General features: G+C 44.6%; 1 protein-coding gene across 2 annotated transcripts in view; it reads right to left on the bottom strand.

The window, feature by feature from the left end:
- Positions 1-16969, bottom strand: part of PAX5 (paired box 5) — a 219349-nt gene that overhangs the window by 62412 nt on the left and 139968 nt on the right. For both annotated transcript variants that reach the window (XM_054032408.1, XM_054032406.1), the window contains one exon: positions 6849-6950. In XM_054032408.1, the coding sequence (XP_053888383.1) occupies positions 6849-6950 (102 nt within the window). The remainder of the gene's footprint in view (positions 1-6848; positions 6951-16969) is intronic.

The raw sequence follows: 16969 nt of genomic DNA on the forward strand, positions 1-16969 counted from the left end.
TTATCAGGAACCAGAAAACACCCCCTAATTCCTTAGCTGTAGGGTTTGCAATTTGATCTAATGGTTTACCAGGTTTCAAACCTCCAACTAAATCAGTAGGAGCCAGATAGTTAATCAGGCTATTTTACAGTTACCCAAAAGGCCTTCACTCAGAGGCAGTCAGTGCCTGTATTTTTAAACCCCGGATACTTCGTGTGGTACCCCACCATAACGCAGTAAAGCAAGAAATACCCAATTTATAAACCGACCAAAAAGCAAGAGAGGCGCTAATCCAGGAGATCCCATCCCTCCTGTGCAACCAGGCAGTTCATTCAAAACTGCTTCCCCCTAACACTTTCTTAGAGCGTGTCTCACAAAGACACTCAAGAAAATTAATCTGAATTCATTTTTAAAGTGGATTGTTTAAGCCGCATTAAATCCCTGTGTGGATGCTCTTATTCAGAAAGTGGTCTTAATTCAATTTTAATTCAGTTTAGTTTAATTCACTCTGGAAATAAATTAAACAAAACCAAATAACAGTTATAATAATTCAGAATAAGAGATCCCACACAGGAGTTTAATGCAGTTTAACTAGTCCACTTTAAATTTACACCTTTAGTTAATTCAGATTAGTTTCCTTGAGTGTCATTGTGCATACAAACCTTTATACTTACTCCTTTGGAGTCTGGTGCACTGTGCCAGTGTAAAGGGAGCAGGGGCTACTTCAGGAAACCTGGGTAGAGCTAGTCCCAATGTGTCCTGTCTCAGCTCTGCCAGGAACCTGAGTGGGAGAAGGACCAGACTGCCACTGGACTGGATCTGACGCAGCCGCAAAGTGGAAGTGGCAAAAGGAGCTCCCCCACACCTTTACACTGCCCATTGCAATTGCGGGCCCTGTACGTGGGAGTGGGGGCAGTACCTGCTCCCTGGGGTCACTCACAAGGGCATTGGCACCCCAAGGATGGTGGGAGGGAGGCACGGAGCACAAAGGACCATGGTTGTGCTCCCTCTTCACACTGGCCCACAGATCACGACAGATGCATCATGCCAAAGGACCAGTTGGGAAGGCATTGTTGTGCATGTCCTGATAGACAGGCCCTCCCTAAGCTCCCCCTGGAGTGGGCCAGGGACTAAAGGCCCCTGCCATAGGGTAGCTGGCCCCTTACATTAAATTGGGCTCAGCTCTCCTGTTCCAATCTGGGTGCACCCTAGTTTGGGGAATGAGGAGGGTGGGGCTGCCCCTGGGAGTTATAAGTGAGAGTTCAGAACCCAAGAGTCCTGAGAGCAAAGAGATTTCTGAGGGAGAGCAGAGCGGGGTGAGAGCTTCAGGAGGGGTTGCCCATGAAGGAGGGAGTGGGGAGAGGTCCCTGCTTCAGCCGTGGAGCCAGGTGAGGCTGGTGAAAGTAGAAGGCAATCAGGGGGTCACCTACAGACTTGCCCAGGCCACAGAGAGCTGAAGGCTGAGAGAAGCAGAGGGCAATGCTGGCTGGCTCTCTAAAATGGAGGCCCAGAGTGGATGGAAGGCTGAGGAATAATGGAGGGGTGAGCCCACTGAGCTGGTCCTGGGCAAGTGCTGGAACCCTACCTGGGAAGGAAACAGGGCAGAGAAACACCCCAGCTAGAGGGGATGGGGTGTGGCCTGACGAGAGATGCTAGAGCCGTACCTAGGAGCCGGGGTGAAGCACAGTGAGACACTAGAGCCGTACCTGGGAGCCAGGGTGAAGCACAGTGAGACGCTAGAGCCGTGCCTGGGAGCTGGGGTGAAGCCTGGTGAGAGATGCTAGAGCCATATTTGGCGTTGTACTGTGCTGGGAGGATTCTGGTTTATGGTAGTGGGACTTCAGGTAATAACTTAACCCCACAAAACGGGCTATTTCTATACTCCGAAGGCTGCCCTGAGTTTATTTCAAGAATCCAGAGGGAAACTGAGGTGAGGGGCCACTTGCAGGGCACCCAGGAGGAGGCTGCACGTTCACAGCCTCTTTGAGAAGAAGGGAGGGTCCGTGACAGAGTGAAAGCAATGGCAGGGGGAGGGCAGGAACTGGCCTGGGGCTGGGAGGATGGCGCTGAAGAGGTGGCTGGCAGAAAAGGCCAGGCCGGTGGGGAACATGAGGTCCATTGCCTGCTGAGATGCGCTTTGGAGCGAAGGGCTCTCGTTCAAGATATGGGAGGGAGGGGAAAAAGCAGGGAAGGAGTGGGAGCTGGTGTGGGGTGGGGGGAAGGAGATAAGAGAGAGAGGAGCTAGGTAGACTCAGGTCTGATCTACCCCGTCAAGATTTCTCAGGACAGGTATTCTAATCCCTGAGTTGTAAGAGTTAACACTCATTCCCCAGCCCCTCGGACACGCGCTCTATGAATCCCTGGCAAATGCTGTACAAACACAGACACTGTAGCTGGGGACCAGGGTATTCACAGTCACATAACTGATGTCAACAGCAACAAGCATGCAACAAAACATCATATATGTCTTATCATGTCTATATTTCTCCCGCGTCTCTAAACACTTCACAGACACAATCAGTTAATTATAACAATCGTTCATGGCTCACAATTAAAGCTCTTATCAAAGAACCACATTTTGAGCCTATGCTCTGAAAATTATTCCAGGGAAGCAGCAGGTCTAGGAGGGAATCCCAGAGAATTGGTGAAACATACATTCCCCTTGTATAAATTTCCGGGCAGAATAATTCAGCTATATCAGAGCACAATCACTGATATGCATACAGCATTAAACCTGACCTGTCAGCTCCTTCAGAACCAAATCATAAAAGACGGTGTGCATTCAGAAGAAGCCTCTGAAACGGGCCCTTCAAATGACAAGAGACAAGTGAGGACAGAGAAGGTATTTTGGATTCTAGTTAGCAAACCCACACTTAAATGAGAACGAGAACCTAGAAGAATTGCAGGTGACCTTCAACCTAGCTGGAGCAGAAGGTTGTTATTAAAAGGCCCAGTGAAAGGAACATTGCAGTTACTCAATGTAATGGGTCACACCAGCCTACGTGTAGTTAAAAATAAATCTATTACACAGAGAAATCAGCTCAGATGAGTCGAGATCATTGCACTGCATCTTTCTAAACTCTGCCAAATAATGTGCGATTGGTCTGAGGTATTACCAAACCTGCCCATCTCGGGTACCATTACTTAGTAGTAGGGGATATTGCAGATTATGTATTCCTCATGCCACTTTATCTTAAACCAAACTTTGCACCCTCGATAATCTGTATGTTATTCCCTGATAACCAGAACCTTCTATGCTCAAACTCTGTTCACTATTTTTTTCTTTAACATCATCTTAATAAAATTTTTAAATCTGAGCACCCCACAATCTGTAAGGTATTTACGCTCCCTGCACCCCTGCGAGCTAGGGAAGAGCTATTAACCTCATTTTACAGATGGGGAACTGAGACACAAAACTAAGGGCTTGTCTACGCTGTGCCGCAGTGCGGACTACGGGGGGGTGCAAATTGCCGAGCACGAAGTGTTGCGTTCTAACTGCCCTGTGGGGACGCTCCGGGCACAAGCTAAAAGGTACCTAGTTCACGTTAACGTAGTCTTCTTTCAAACAGGGCTATGTTCATGCAAACTAAGTACCTTGTAGTTTACGCCAGCAGTGCCTACGGGGGGCAGTTATGGAGCAACACTTTGCTGTGCTCTGCACTTCACCCTCCCCTGGTAGTCCACACTGAAGCACATTGTAAACGTAGCCAGGTCTTCAAAGGATTTCGGCACCTGAAGGTGCAGACACCTAAAGGGATTTTCAGACACACGCCGATGGGAGTTAGGAGCCTACCGTGCTTAGGCACACTTGAAAAACACAAGTTTTTGTTCTGCGTTTGTACAGCGCCTAACACAATGGGGTCCTGGACTATGACTGGGGTCCCTGGGCACTATGCTTATACAAATAATAAATAATAATAATAATAAGGACTAGTGAGATAAAATCTTAACAGAGGCTGTAACAGAACCACCTTGAAACCTCATCACCTACACTTTCAAAACTGACTCAATTTTCTACTGTTCAAGTTGGGGCACCTTTAAGGGGCTGATTTTCAAAGAGCAGGTGCTTAGCACCTTTTGAAAATCAGGTCTCTTCAAGGCATCTCCAGAGCGTCACCCACAATCCCTAGTCACATGAAAGGGTAGGCCCCACATTTGGAAGGGTGCAAATTGTTCCAGGATACAAAGTAGGACGATCTTTTCCTTTCACCTCAGGGAACTGACATGATCTTAGATAATGTGCAGAGTATTTGGGTTTCATAACAGCTGCACAATAGCAGTTTTAGCCTTAAAAGCACAGATGTGCTATGGGAATAATTTAACACTTGCTGCTATCAAGAAGCTTCATGCAAACCTTCCCATTTTCGGGCTGGCTCAAGTGAAAGACAGCGCTTGCTAACTTGAGATCCATTTCCTTCACTAGATACCAGGACGCCATGCTTCTGAACACAGAGGGAATAGTGCTAGACCAACCTCTGTCACAGTCTTGCATTACTTCTGCTTCCAGTAGGGTGACCCGACAGCAAATGTGAAAAATCGGGACAAGGGTGCGGGGTAATAGGAGCCTATATAAGAAAAAGATCCAAAAATCGGGACTGTCCCTATAAAATTAGGACATCTGGTCACCCTAGCTTCCAGACTTAGAAAGAACTAGGAGGTCACAGTAAATGAAGTTAACTAAACTTGGCCAACTTGCAAAATAAAGGATTGCTTTGTGTTCCGATTTTGATTGAATCATAGAATACCAGGGTTAGAAGGGACCTCAGGAGGTCATCTAGTCCAACCCCTTGCTCAAAGCAGGACCAATCCCCAGACAGATTTTTGCCCCAGATCCCTAAATGGCCCCCTTGAGGATTGAACTCAAACCTGGGTTTAGCAGGCCAATGCTCAAACCATTGAGCTATCCCTCCCCCCATAATCAGGGGCAGATGTTTTATCCTGACTAGTTCACCCATCCTTGTTCCTAGCTGCTGTTCAGAGATGCTTGTATAACTGCAAAACACATTTAGGGAAATCTTGTTAATAAAGCACCTTAACACTGATGTGACTTTTTTTTTAAGGTTCTTAATATTTAAATGGACGGAAGTGACTTGCAATCACAGCATAATGTTGTTGCATTTTCAGGCCAGATCCTCAGCTGGTGCAAATTGCTGAAGCTCCATTGAAATCAGCAGATCAATTTACACCAGTTGAGAATCTGGCCTGAAGTTCTAGACAAGTTTTCTGGTATGATGTAAATCCTTACAGCTGTATAAAATAAGCCATTATTATATCACATTTCCTTTTTGAGGGGAAAGTAATGTTTCTGTATCTATGTCAATCTTTATAAAATCCCCGCCCCCCCCTACACTACTTTCAATACCATTGCAACACTTTTTATGGGCAAAAATGACTAAATGTTATTACAATGACCTGATTCATACTTCTAATTCTTAAAACTAATTCATATGAAGGGTGAATGCGTTTTTCTTAATTTCTTAAAGATATTATCAGGAGACAAGTACAATCGAGATTGATCATATATGCAAACTCCCACACACTCTAGACATAAAGCCAGTGTTACCAACTCTTATGCTGTTTATCACAAGTTTTATGATATTTTGTTCTTAATCCCCAGCTGCTGGAGTCATGTGATTATGTAATAATCTCGTCTTTCATTTTTTTAAAACAGAGTGAAGAAAGCTTGGAAATAGGGTCCAAGTGTACCCTAAAGGCCCAGAAACTAGAAAGCAAGTAAAAGAAACTAGAAAGCAAGTAAAAAAAACACCCAACTTTTTTTTAAAAGTCCCATGATTTTTAAAAATCCTTTACTCGTAACTTTTGAATGCTTGGGGTTCGTAATACTGTATAACACTTTTCCTAGTAAGCAGTGGTGGCCTTAACATTGAGCTCAAAGGTTGCGAGGATCAGATTCTCAGCTGCTGTAAATCTACATAGCTCTTTTGAAGTCAATGATTTTCATCATACTTAAATGTCAAACCCAGGAGTATATACAACATAACACTCCATCTGTCTCTAGCCTTATCACTATCTGTATGTCTAAAGCACCAACAGTATCACCATTGTGTCTAGGATCATAGATGAATAATTCTGGATCAAAAGTTGCTAATAATAGATAACCCAACTGTATTCATAGGGACCTCATCCTACAAGGTGCCTCTTATGAGATCTGGGCATGCTCAGCTCCCACTGACTTCCAAAGGGGTTGAGGGTACTCAGGTCCAGTTAGGCGCCTAACTCTCACTGATTTCAGTGGGAGCTAGGAACATAGGTACCTCTGAAGATCTGTGCTGGAGTGCCTTCCAGCAAATGATCAGCTGCTCCCATCACAAGGCTGGGGTTATCTCAAAAACATGCAAAAAAGGTTTACAAAAAAAAGGAAAAAGCCTGCGGAAAATTCAGTGATGCGTGAGTTGTTAAGATTTTGGGCTTAGTAAAGTAACCATCTGAACCCTTCCAGTCCAACAAATACTTGCCACAGCGCAGCTTTTCTAGCCCACTGGCACCAATACATGTGACGTGCTTAACATTAAAGTGTTGATTAAAATCATCCTCATGACAAATGGGGGGGGAGTTTGAGGCTGTCCCTACGTGAGCAGATCAACACATATCAAACGGCCATGCAGTGGGGTAAAGGCTTCTCCCTGCCTACAGGATGGAAGAATTTGCTTTGGCAGCGGAGAAGTTAGCCTCTCCCTTGTGCCAGAGAGGGGCTGGTTTATTTATTTAGACTCGCTTTGCATCTGCGCTTCTCTTTTCATCACTGTAATTCTGTCTTCTGCTGGCATCAGTGCAGAACAACCAGAAAGCATTTGGCTTTGCTTCTGTAGTGCTGCAGGGAGGGGAGGAGGGGGGGTTGTTAAACTCACCAGGCACCATTCCTGTCAGTGTTGGAGCAGAATAGCTGCCCTGTCCAGTAGGGGGGACGTGAGGAGGGTATCCTGGGAGCGTTGTGCTTGCCAATTCACGACCTGAAGAATCAAACCAACAAATCACCATGTGAGCATTCACAACAACTAGACATGTTTTTACATTTCCCTGAACACCCAGAACACAGGCCAGGCATTTGTCATAACTGTACTGTGAATACCAAAGTGGGATTTTTAACTTGGCAGGGAGAGAAGAGACAATTTCTTTATAAGCTGCCATAAAGCTCTGATAAAGTGAGCGACACAGAGAGAAGGCACACACGGCTCGGCGCTGAAGCCGGCAAGCCAGCTTGAACTTTGCTGGTCCTTCCTTATTCCCAAGTTTCTCTGAAGCTCGGATTTGTCAAACTAAACGTATAGCATTAGAAACTGGTCAGTCACGAAGTGGGAAGTGACAGCAATTTGAATGGCATTTGCCTAGCAAACATTCTAGGAATAAGCCCTTCTACCAGCATAAGGATAGTCTGCAGAGGTCTTGCAAATTCATTATGGGGAATATTTTGGTGTAGCCCCACTCATGGAGAGCCAGTGTAGTTCAGTGGCTTGCACACTAGACTAGGACTCCAAAGGACCGGCTTCTATTCTTGGCTTGGACATGTGACGGTGGGCAGGTCATGTGACTGCTCTGTGCCTCAATTTCCCTATCTGTAAATCAGGGATAATGATGCTGAATGCTTCTTTCTCATCAGCAGATCTCAAAACTGGGTGTTACTCTTAGTACAATTACAGTGCAAAAACCATGTACATACATGCCACAGAATTCAAGTCATGGCTTTGTAAATCAAACTTATTTGGACCTCAGCAAACCATTTCTTTTACTCTAGGCCTTGCGATTTAAGGACGTACTTCAGGGGTAGGCAACCTATGGCACGAGGCTGATTTTCAGTGGCACTCACACTGCCCGGTCCTGGCCACCGGTCCGGGGGGCTCTGCATTTTAATTTAATTTTAAATGAAGCTTCTTAAACATTTTAAAATCCTTATTTACTTTACATACAATAGTTTAGTTATATATTATAGACTTATAGAAAGAGACCTTCTAAAAACATTAAAATGTATTACTGGCACGTGAAACCTTAAATGAGAGTGAATAAATGAAGAGTCGGCACACCACTGCTGGAAGGCTGCTGACCCCGATGTACTTAGAAGTTAAGTACATGCTGATCAGGGCCTGTCTGTCTCTTTCTTTCTTATGCTCAGAGCTCTGACACCCCTAATGGTCTCAGTTTATCAAGCTGCCTGCTATACTAAGACATGAGATAGAAATACAAGACTCTCAGCAACATTTTTATTTACTTTAGCGTTAATTCTAAACTTCCCATACAAGAGTAAGGCTGAAACTCTGCATTTCACAGTTCAAGTCCCCAAGTTAACCTTTTTCACAAGTTGAAATAGACCAAGCAGGACTTCTAGGTATCACAGAGCTACATGAATGTAGTTCCCTGGTTAACTTCAGAAATTGAGCAGTCAAAATTAAAGACCTTGAAGATGCCCCTGGTAAGAATTCAGAGTGGATGGTCTTGTGAACTCAGAGTGGGTGCACTGGAGTTCTGGGTTCGATTCCTGGCTCTTCCATAGACATCAGGTGTCACCTTGGGCGAGTGTCTGAGGCCTATGTCTTCAAAAGAGCTGAGAGATTCTGGGTGCCTCAGTTCTTGATGTTGAGCTTAAAGGCCCTGATATTCAGAGGGCAAATTCTCAAGTGGGGCATCCTTACTGCTGTTCTGTATCAGTATTCAGTACATATCACACACTGTACTGGTGATGTCTGAGCATCTCTCCTTGGGACCATGGAGCAGTGCTGGCCACGTTATCCACTCTGCTAGCCTAGCACGCACAAAAGGGGTAGGTGGGAACTCCGAGTCACTGCTCCTGCACTTTTAAAGGAACAGATCTCTCATCATGCATCTTAATTAATCAGTTCAGGCAGCAAATTGTTATCACAGATCAAAATGTTCTGCTCTTGTTGCTGTGTCTGTTTTCCTGACCTCCCACACAAGTTCAAAGTCTGAATACTGTAATTTGTAAGTGTTTTGTAGACCCTGGAAACACACAGCTGTCTGTGATCTAGCTATGCTTGGTGGGTCTTGGAACATCCCCAGGAAATAAACAGCAGACTAATAAGGATTTTATCTGAAACAAAGGGATTTCTTATGGTTTGACATTTGTTTTGATGCCTCTATTGGTGCTGAAAATGCATGAATTCTTAAGATCAGTGTATTATCACAGTTATGATAATAAATTATTCCATGCAAACAAATGTTGGGTTTTGGAGGCCCTCTGCACGGTTAGGCTTTAAATCAGCCCACCAATCAGAAATGACCTTCCGGCTAGGCAGTGTGGTTAGTACCACCTGCCATGTTTCTAACGTGGTGGCTGATGGTCTCTTCTGAAGAGCTGAGCAATCCAAAGGTGAAACAGAGATACTGCAAAACGGCATGTGTCCCAGTCCCTCGCAGGTATGGGGGCTTTTGGTTTAGCAAAGGAACTACTGTCACTCAAAAATAAACTGAGCTTTCATTTCTGTAAACACCCAGCTGGCTTTTCTGGGAAAGGGCCAGCTCTCAACACCAAGCAACTCATGTGCATCCGTTAGCTCTCCCTACGGCCAGGAGAGGGAGAGTGGTGTGAACCTGTAAGAATTATACATATTACATGGGAAGGTGGATTGATTTCAGAGGAATCAGCATATTTCACATTTCCTCACGACTGACTTCTGAGCCTTTATTTGAGCAGACGGTCACTCAAGACAAATTGTTGCTTCCATCCAGTTAGTAAAACATCTGCTGAAGATTACAATGAGACCTGCAAACGGTTTCACTTGTGAGCAAACCACGATTTGAAACAAATACCTGAAATTTAAAAAATAAATGACCATTCTTGAGCACCGCCATACCCGGACTCACAGGGAAAAGTCTAACATGTCCAACTCATTCTAGCTACGTCCCTATTGCTTATTTAAGGAGTCTGCTTTGTTTCCAACGTAATTACAAGTTCTTTCATACAACAATATTCATAAGTGAAAGGTAGAGCTGGTTGAAAAAGTGAGAGGGATATGGCGACAATTTCATCAACATATTTTCCTTTTGCGGGGGGAGGGCACAAAATTTAAAAAATTCAAAAACTTGAAAAATTCCAGCCATCTCTAAAAGCTATACCTTTCGCTACAGAAAGGACATTGGGTACTTGGAGTGGGAGAGGGGAAAGGCATGGGGGTGGGTGTTTACGTAAATATACATGTCTACTATTGATGGGTCGTGATTTCTGTTGGAACGAAGATAAATGTGCTAATGAAACCCTTTGACGGCAGAAATGAAGTACCCTTAACAAAGGAGAGTTACTTGGGAAAGGGTTCAGATAACTAGACTCTGCTGTAGAGATGTGTGTGTTTTCTACCAACTAATCGAAGCCCTTGTTATTCTGCCTAGTGAAGTTAGATATCTGCTCTGCTTCACCATGAAACCCCAGAACAAAGTGAGAGATCAAGTCACAGCAGTCAAATATCCGCTAAACCATTTATTTCGTACACCGAACGCATGGGAGGCATTTACGTCAGGAGACAGTGTATGTAACAATCTGGAGCAGCTTCCTAGCTGGACCTTGTGTGGGAGCAGATTTTATCCTGAGATGTACCTGGCAGGCCAGATGCTCAGCTGTAGTAAATCCGCAGGGCGCCATTGGCTTCAAAGTCCTACTAGCTGCAGTGGAGCGACGCTGGGGCTGAGGCTCTGGCCCTGAGATGCTCTGCGGTGTAAGTATCCCATGACACTGACTTAGAGTTGGAGTCATGAGCCCAAGGGCAGTTTTAAGTCTCCCAGCTTCTATTGGAAATCTTGTTTCTATCGATCTGGTGATCTCACATCAGCCCCTTCAATTAGAGAGAGAAGCCTGGGGAAGCCCAGCCTCCCCTCCCGCCTACTAACAAGCAAAGTGAGAGCGCCTCCGCCTTGGCTGAGGCGCCGATAGCTCAGCGGACAGCAGAATCTGCAGTGGGAGCAGCAGCAGGTGGGTGCCCGACTGAGGTTTCTGGGGCTCCCAGCCAGTCAGACGAGCGGCGGCAGCACCAGATGGGAGTTGAGAAGATGTCCAAAGGGAGAGCTCTCAGTTTGCACCCTACCAGCTTCCTATCCCCTCCAGGGGAGCAGAAAAGGGAGGCAACATTCCCAGAGCTCTTTCCCTTCGAGGTGGAAGGCAGAGAGATATCACAAGAGACATCTCATATCAAACCTCCCTGCCGGGAATCTTCTGAAATGCATGAAGTCCAGCATTTCGGTGTCCTACAGCAGAATGCCCCCCACGTTTGTGACCCTTTTTACATCAGTAGAGATTCTCCATCCTGGTCAAACCTAAGTGATGCATAGCAAGGGGGAGGGAAGCCCCAGGGATGTGCGCCCCACAACCCTCCCCGTGTTTAGCTGGCTATTGGCCTGCTTTGGAACATGGATGCCTTTGGGGTACATCCCTTCCTTTGTCCCCTTGCTGTATCCACAAGATGATGTAATGCCACATCATCAAATAGCATCTAGACCTGTGATGACAGCCACGAGAACTGAAGAGCTCCCCTTCCTATTTTGATCTGCTGTAACCCACTCTCCACTCCCAATTCACCCATCTCCTAGTTTACATGGAGCGGTTTAAATTCGCTTACAATCCACTTCACTTTTTCCAAAAGCTTGTCTCACAATTAGACATGTCCAGGATCATTTCAGAGCTGCTGAGTGACTCCAGTTTCCACAGGTACCCAGCTCCTCTTGAAATCAGGCCATTTTTATTCAGGGCGAGTGCGGACGCAGGCAACTAACTTTAGGCACCCGAGTTGGACGATTTTGACCTGAGGCTGATGATAAAGCTTGGCTTGTATTGCATCCAATTATCTATTCATTGTCTTTATGGAACAGGCAGAAAAACTGCTCTTCACAAATGCTGCTTTTCCTTCACAGTGTGCCACGTCGAAAGGGAAATCTGACACCTGCAGCCCCTGTCCCAGTGACATGCTTTGTCGGCTGCTGATTAACATGCTTGGAAGAGTCATCGCACTGCAGGCTTTGGGTTTGGGCAGTTTTCAATTGCCAACTTCTCTGATCCAGCCGAGAATCCGTGAGCAGGGCTCAGGGGCTGCCCCAACCCTACTTCTCTCCCTCTCAGTCTGATCTCAGATGCTTCTAAGGAACTGGGGATTGTCCCACAGACTGGATTACGCAAATGGTAATGAAACTACTAACATTATTATTAAGACCAACTCCAGCTGAGATCAGGGCCCCTTCATGCCGGGCACTGTGCAAACAAAGTAAGAGGCAGTCCCTGCCCCAAATTGCTTACAGCCTAAGTAGACAACACTCCCCAAGGAGTAGTATTAGCCCCATTTTACAGATGGGGAGCTGAGGCAAAGAGAGACTAAAGGCCAGATGTTCTAAGGTATTTAGGCATCTGAAGATGCAGGACAAGCACCTAGTGGATTTTTCAAAAGTGCCTTGGCATCCATCTGCACCCTTAGGTGCCTTAATATCTAGAAAAACTGGCCGATGTAACATAAGAAACTGAGAGCAGAGGTAGGATTAGAACCCACCATCTGCGGTCTAGGCCCATGTCTTAATCACAGCACCATCCTTTCTCCACGCTGGGCTAGGGGAAAAGGACTGGGCTCAGTCACTGAATTATTCTCAATTCACCACCAGCAATCACCCCTGGACTGTGAGCAGAGGACAAGCGTTAGCTAGAAATGTTAGCACTTATTTTTCATTAAAATCTAAAATGAGAGCGAGCGAGAGGGAAGAGCAGAACAAAGGACGGAAGAGACCACTCGGGCTCGGGCTCTCCCAGCCCTGGAAATTCAACAACAAAGGAATGTAAAACAGATTGTAGGCGCCTGTGGAGTTTGTAAGAGCACTGTTTAAAACACTAGCAGACAGTCTGCACAGCTCCCCAACCTCACTGGGGATGAAAAGATGACCTTATGTCAGCGCAAACAGGGCTGACTGTATGTCATTGTCAGTGACAGAGGGTACATATACAGCTCACTCCTTTCCACTGCAAAGAGGGCTATGGTATCCTGATAATGCTGAGCACTCCAAATAATTGATTAGCTGACAAATACCTGTTTACATTTTGCAGATAACTAACTGCTTCCAACCTTCCTGGCAAAGAAATCAGTTCTGAGGGCAACAGAGCGACTCTCTCTATGGTATTATCGTTAGGGAGGAATATTCCTAAAAGTATGTTTTGTTCTAAGAATTGCTGCAGAATTGGGTTGGGGTTTTTTCTATTTTGGTCCCAAGGAAACTTTAGATCTTCCTTGTTAGACTACCATATGGCTACAGACCAAGGGCAAAGATTTTACTGTACCCGGAGTGTCTTGTTAATACACGGGTTGATTTCACGTAGATTTACAGAGATAGAGAGTTTTTTAAAAAATTATAACTTCAGAAATTGCATCTGGGCAAAGAAGTACAAGTATAGGATCATGCGTATGCATCTACATCCCTTTTCTGTAATGGTGCACAGCGTATTCATTAGAAGCAGGGCCGGCTCCAGGCACCAGCCGACCACGCAAGTGCTTGGGGCAGCACCTTGGGGCGGGGCGGCACTCGGGTTTTGGATTTTTTTATGGTTCGGCGGGGCAGCGCTACAGGGGTTTTTTTGTTTGTTTTTGTTTCCACCGGGCGGTGCTCAGAGGGGGGGCTTGGGCGGCACGGCGCTCGGGGGGGGGGCAGGGCTTCGGGCGCTGTGGCACTCAGGGGGGGAGGGGAGGTTACGGCGGGACGGTGCTCTTTATTTTTGCTTGGGGCGGCAAAAAAGTTAGAGCCGGCCCTGGTTAGAAGTTAAACCACCCTGCCTTTGAAAACATGATCAACACATGTGCGTGTAAAACAGATGTTGAGAAACTCTCAACGTATGTTGTTACATGGAAAAGCCAGCAGACTGGGACTCTGTTCCCTGCCCTGTTCCTGAGCAGCTGTGAGACCTTGACCAACACTACACTTCCCTGTGCCTTGTTTTCTCCATCTCTCATTTGGGGATAACAATCTTCCCTTGTAAATTGCTTTGAGATGGATGGATTCAAAAGTGCTGTATAAAGACAAAGCAGTATTATTTATATGATGCTTTTCATATAAATACCTTTTGCAAATGGAGACAGGAATCCTTTCAGCTGCACATTGAAATGTAACTACTTCTGGGGTGAAGTGTATTGACTAATACCCCACCATGACAGTGCACAACATTTTAGGACCGGAAGTGGGAAATGCTGTTTAACTGCAGAAGGAATTTAGGTCAGTAGGATATAGCTACCTGCGCTGGAAAATAGCCAGAACACCAGGGATAATACTTTTACAGTAATAGTATCACGGTGTGATCATAAATGGACTCCACCTTGACTTTTACTTCTCATTCAAAAGAGAGCACTTCCCACAACAAACTGCCCATTTCCACCATGGACCGATTAAGTGCCAACACCCTGATCCTGCAAAGACCTTGCGTAAAAGTACTTTAAATACGTAACTTTACATGCAATTCTGCATACCCACAAGTCTTTGCAGGATCAGGGCTTATATCAACCACCTACTCAATCACCAACTCTAGTTCTTACAGTGATTATGAGTTCCTTAGCACTGACCCAGAATGGCATTGCTGATGCAACCTCAGCGTAGCAGGCTTGGTTTGCGTGTTTAAACGTCGGCTTTTGGTTTGTTTGGTTACAGATAGCTTCTGTATCATAGGAATAAATGCATGTTTAAAATATACTACAGTGACAACGGATCATGAGACTTTAGCTCATACACCTGGATAGTTCAATCACAATTTCATTGCAGTTATAAGGACAGTAATGATTTAGATCATTCTGAGACTGATGCAGACATCTATATGGGGTTATTCCATACTAGAAATTCTAGATTATCATGCCTCCTATTAATCATGCAAATTATTATTATAAAATAATCACAGTAATCTCATTTGTATTGTGGTAGACTCAGAGGTTCCATTATGCTAGGCGCTCTACATAAATATAACAAAGATGATTCTCTGCCCCAGAGCTTTAGGAAAATGAATACAGTGGTTGATCCAATTTTGATTATCATCTGTGATCTGATTTGAGTTCAATGAGCCTGTGGCTTAAATGACTCAAATTTCTGTTATAGGTAATTGATGGCGCTTGTGTATTTGATTTGCCCCCACCTTATTCTTATGGTATCAACGACTTACTGAGAACCAGTCATGTGCTCATCGTGTACAAATCTCAGAGCAAGGGCTGGTCTATGCCCATAGAAACTTGCATTATAAGCTAAACAATACCATGTATATATGTGCTACAGGGGGAAACAATAGGCGGACCACAGACCGCCAGCCACTTTTGAATGGACCCTGAAATTTTTTAATTTACTTATTATCATCATTTTTTTTTAATTATTTTCTCTGGAGTCTGGACCTTGACTATACCTTGGCCAAGAACTTTGGGGCTTGACAAAAAATAATTGACTATCCCTGTACTGGATGGCCTGGAGACAGATTTATCTCAAGCCACTTCAAAAATATAAGACGACCTTTTCATTGGTGCAGTTGCATTGATAGGCTCTATAGAAGACATGTGCTTGGAGGAATTATTTGCATGGCCTCCAGTAGGAGCTGTGTTGCCGTTGGCTACACCGCTATGCCTAATATGCATCTTTCATCTTTTTCTAGGCAGCTATGGCATGGAGTAGATGTTAATGCTGCTGCTAGCAGTGTGCTTTAGCAGACCAACCATGGGACTGCCAGCTGAACAAGCCATGTGGAGAGACGGCTCTCTAGCTCTGCTTGTCCTATCCTCATGCAAGGAACAGAGAGCCCACATCTATGGAGGTCTTCCTTGGATTCCCATGGGGTGGGAAATATGTTGTCGCTGCCTCTTTTCATAGCTTGAAGGTCCTTCCATCACTTGGTACTTGTATGTGCCTCCCCTGGCACTTTATATTGTGGTGGGGCTGGGGTGGAGGATGAGGGAGAAAGATGCCTTAATTATGCAGAGTCACCTTGCCCAAAATTTTCCAGAGTAACTAATTATCTTGGGTGACTCCATTTTGGGGTGCCCAATTTGAACACCCATCCTCTGAAAACCAGGCCCTTCAAAGAGGTCTTAAAAAGTGAGAATCCGCCAAATAAAGGCTCCCCAAATCATTTGTCAATTTTGAAACTGTAGAGCCTTAAATTCTGTTGTAGGAATAAAATGCAGGTCCTCAACCTCTGTAGCTCTGGGAAATTCAGAAATCCATTGCAAGAAAAATCAGAAAAAAAAATTAGAGCAGGTTGAAAATTTTCAATTACAAAAAATTATCTTGCATAAAATGCAGTTTCTTACATTCAATATGTTTTGCAAAAACAATTAATGGACAAAGTTTTCCAATTTTAGGACAAAAAACAATCTGAACTGAGAATTTGTTTCATCACATAATGCAAATCTTATTTCATTTCAGTTTTTGGAAACAAACAAAATTCAGTTTTTTATTTTCAGTTTTCAGATTTTTTCTCTCTCTCTCTTTTCCCTCCTTTTTGCTTCCCCCCTTTTCCTCGCCCTCCCCCCCCCCCCGTCAAAAAGTAGAAAGGTGAAAAAGTGAGGGGAAAATCAGTCTCTCTTTCCCCCCTTTTCATCCCTGTTTAATTTTCTCCCACATTTCCAATTGGAATAAAGGGGACAGGAAGTAAAGAGAGAGCGAGAGCACGCATGAGCAAAGGTAGGGACTGAAAATCTGAAAGCCAAAAATCAAAACCCAACATTTTAAAATGTTCAAAACCCAAAACAAAAATGAAAATTCTGATTTGCAAAGAAAAATTTTCCTTTAGCTTCATTTCAATTTTTTTTCATAGAAAAATGATCTTTTTTTGGCAAAATCTTTCAAATGAAAACATTTTGTTCAAAACTTTCTGCTGTGGAAAAATTTCAGTTTTGTAACCAACTCTAACAAAGATCAGCAATATTTTCTCCTCTGAGCACAGACCATAACTTATGAGAGACATTTTTACAAAGGTTCATACCTCCCGAGGCAAACACCTCAGGGTTTGTGAAATGGAGTCAAACAGTCTACACGAAAG

This window comes from Malaclemys terrapin, chromosome 6 (genome assembly GCF_027887155.1).
Source record: "Malaclemys terrapin pileata isolate rMalTer1 chromosome 6, rMalTer1.hap1, whole genome shotgun sequence".
Taxonomy (NCBI): Eukaryota; Metazoa; Chordata; order Testudines; family Emydidae; genus Malaclemys; species Malaclemys terrapin.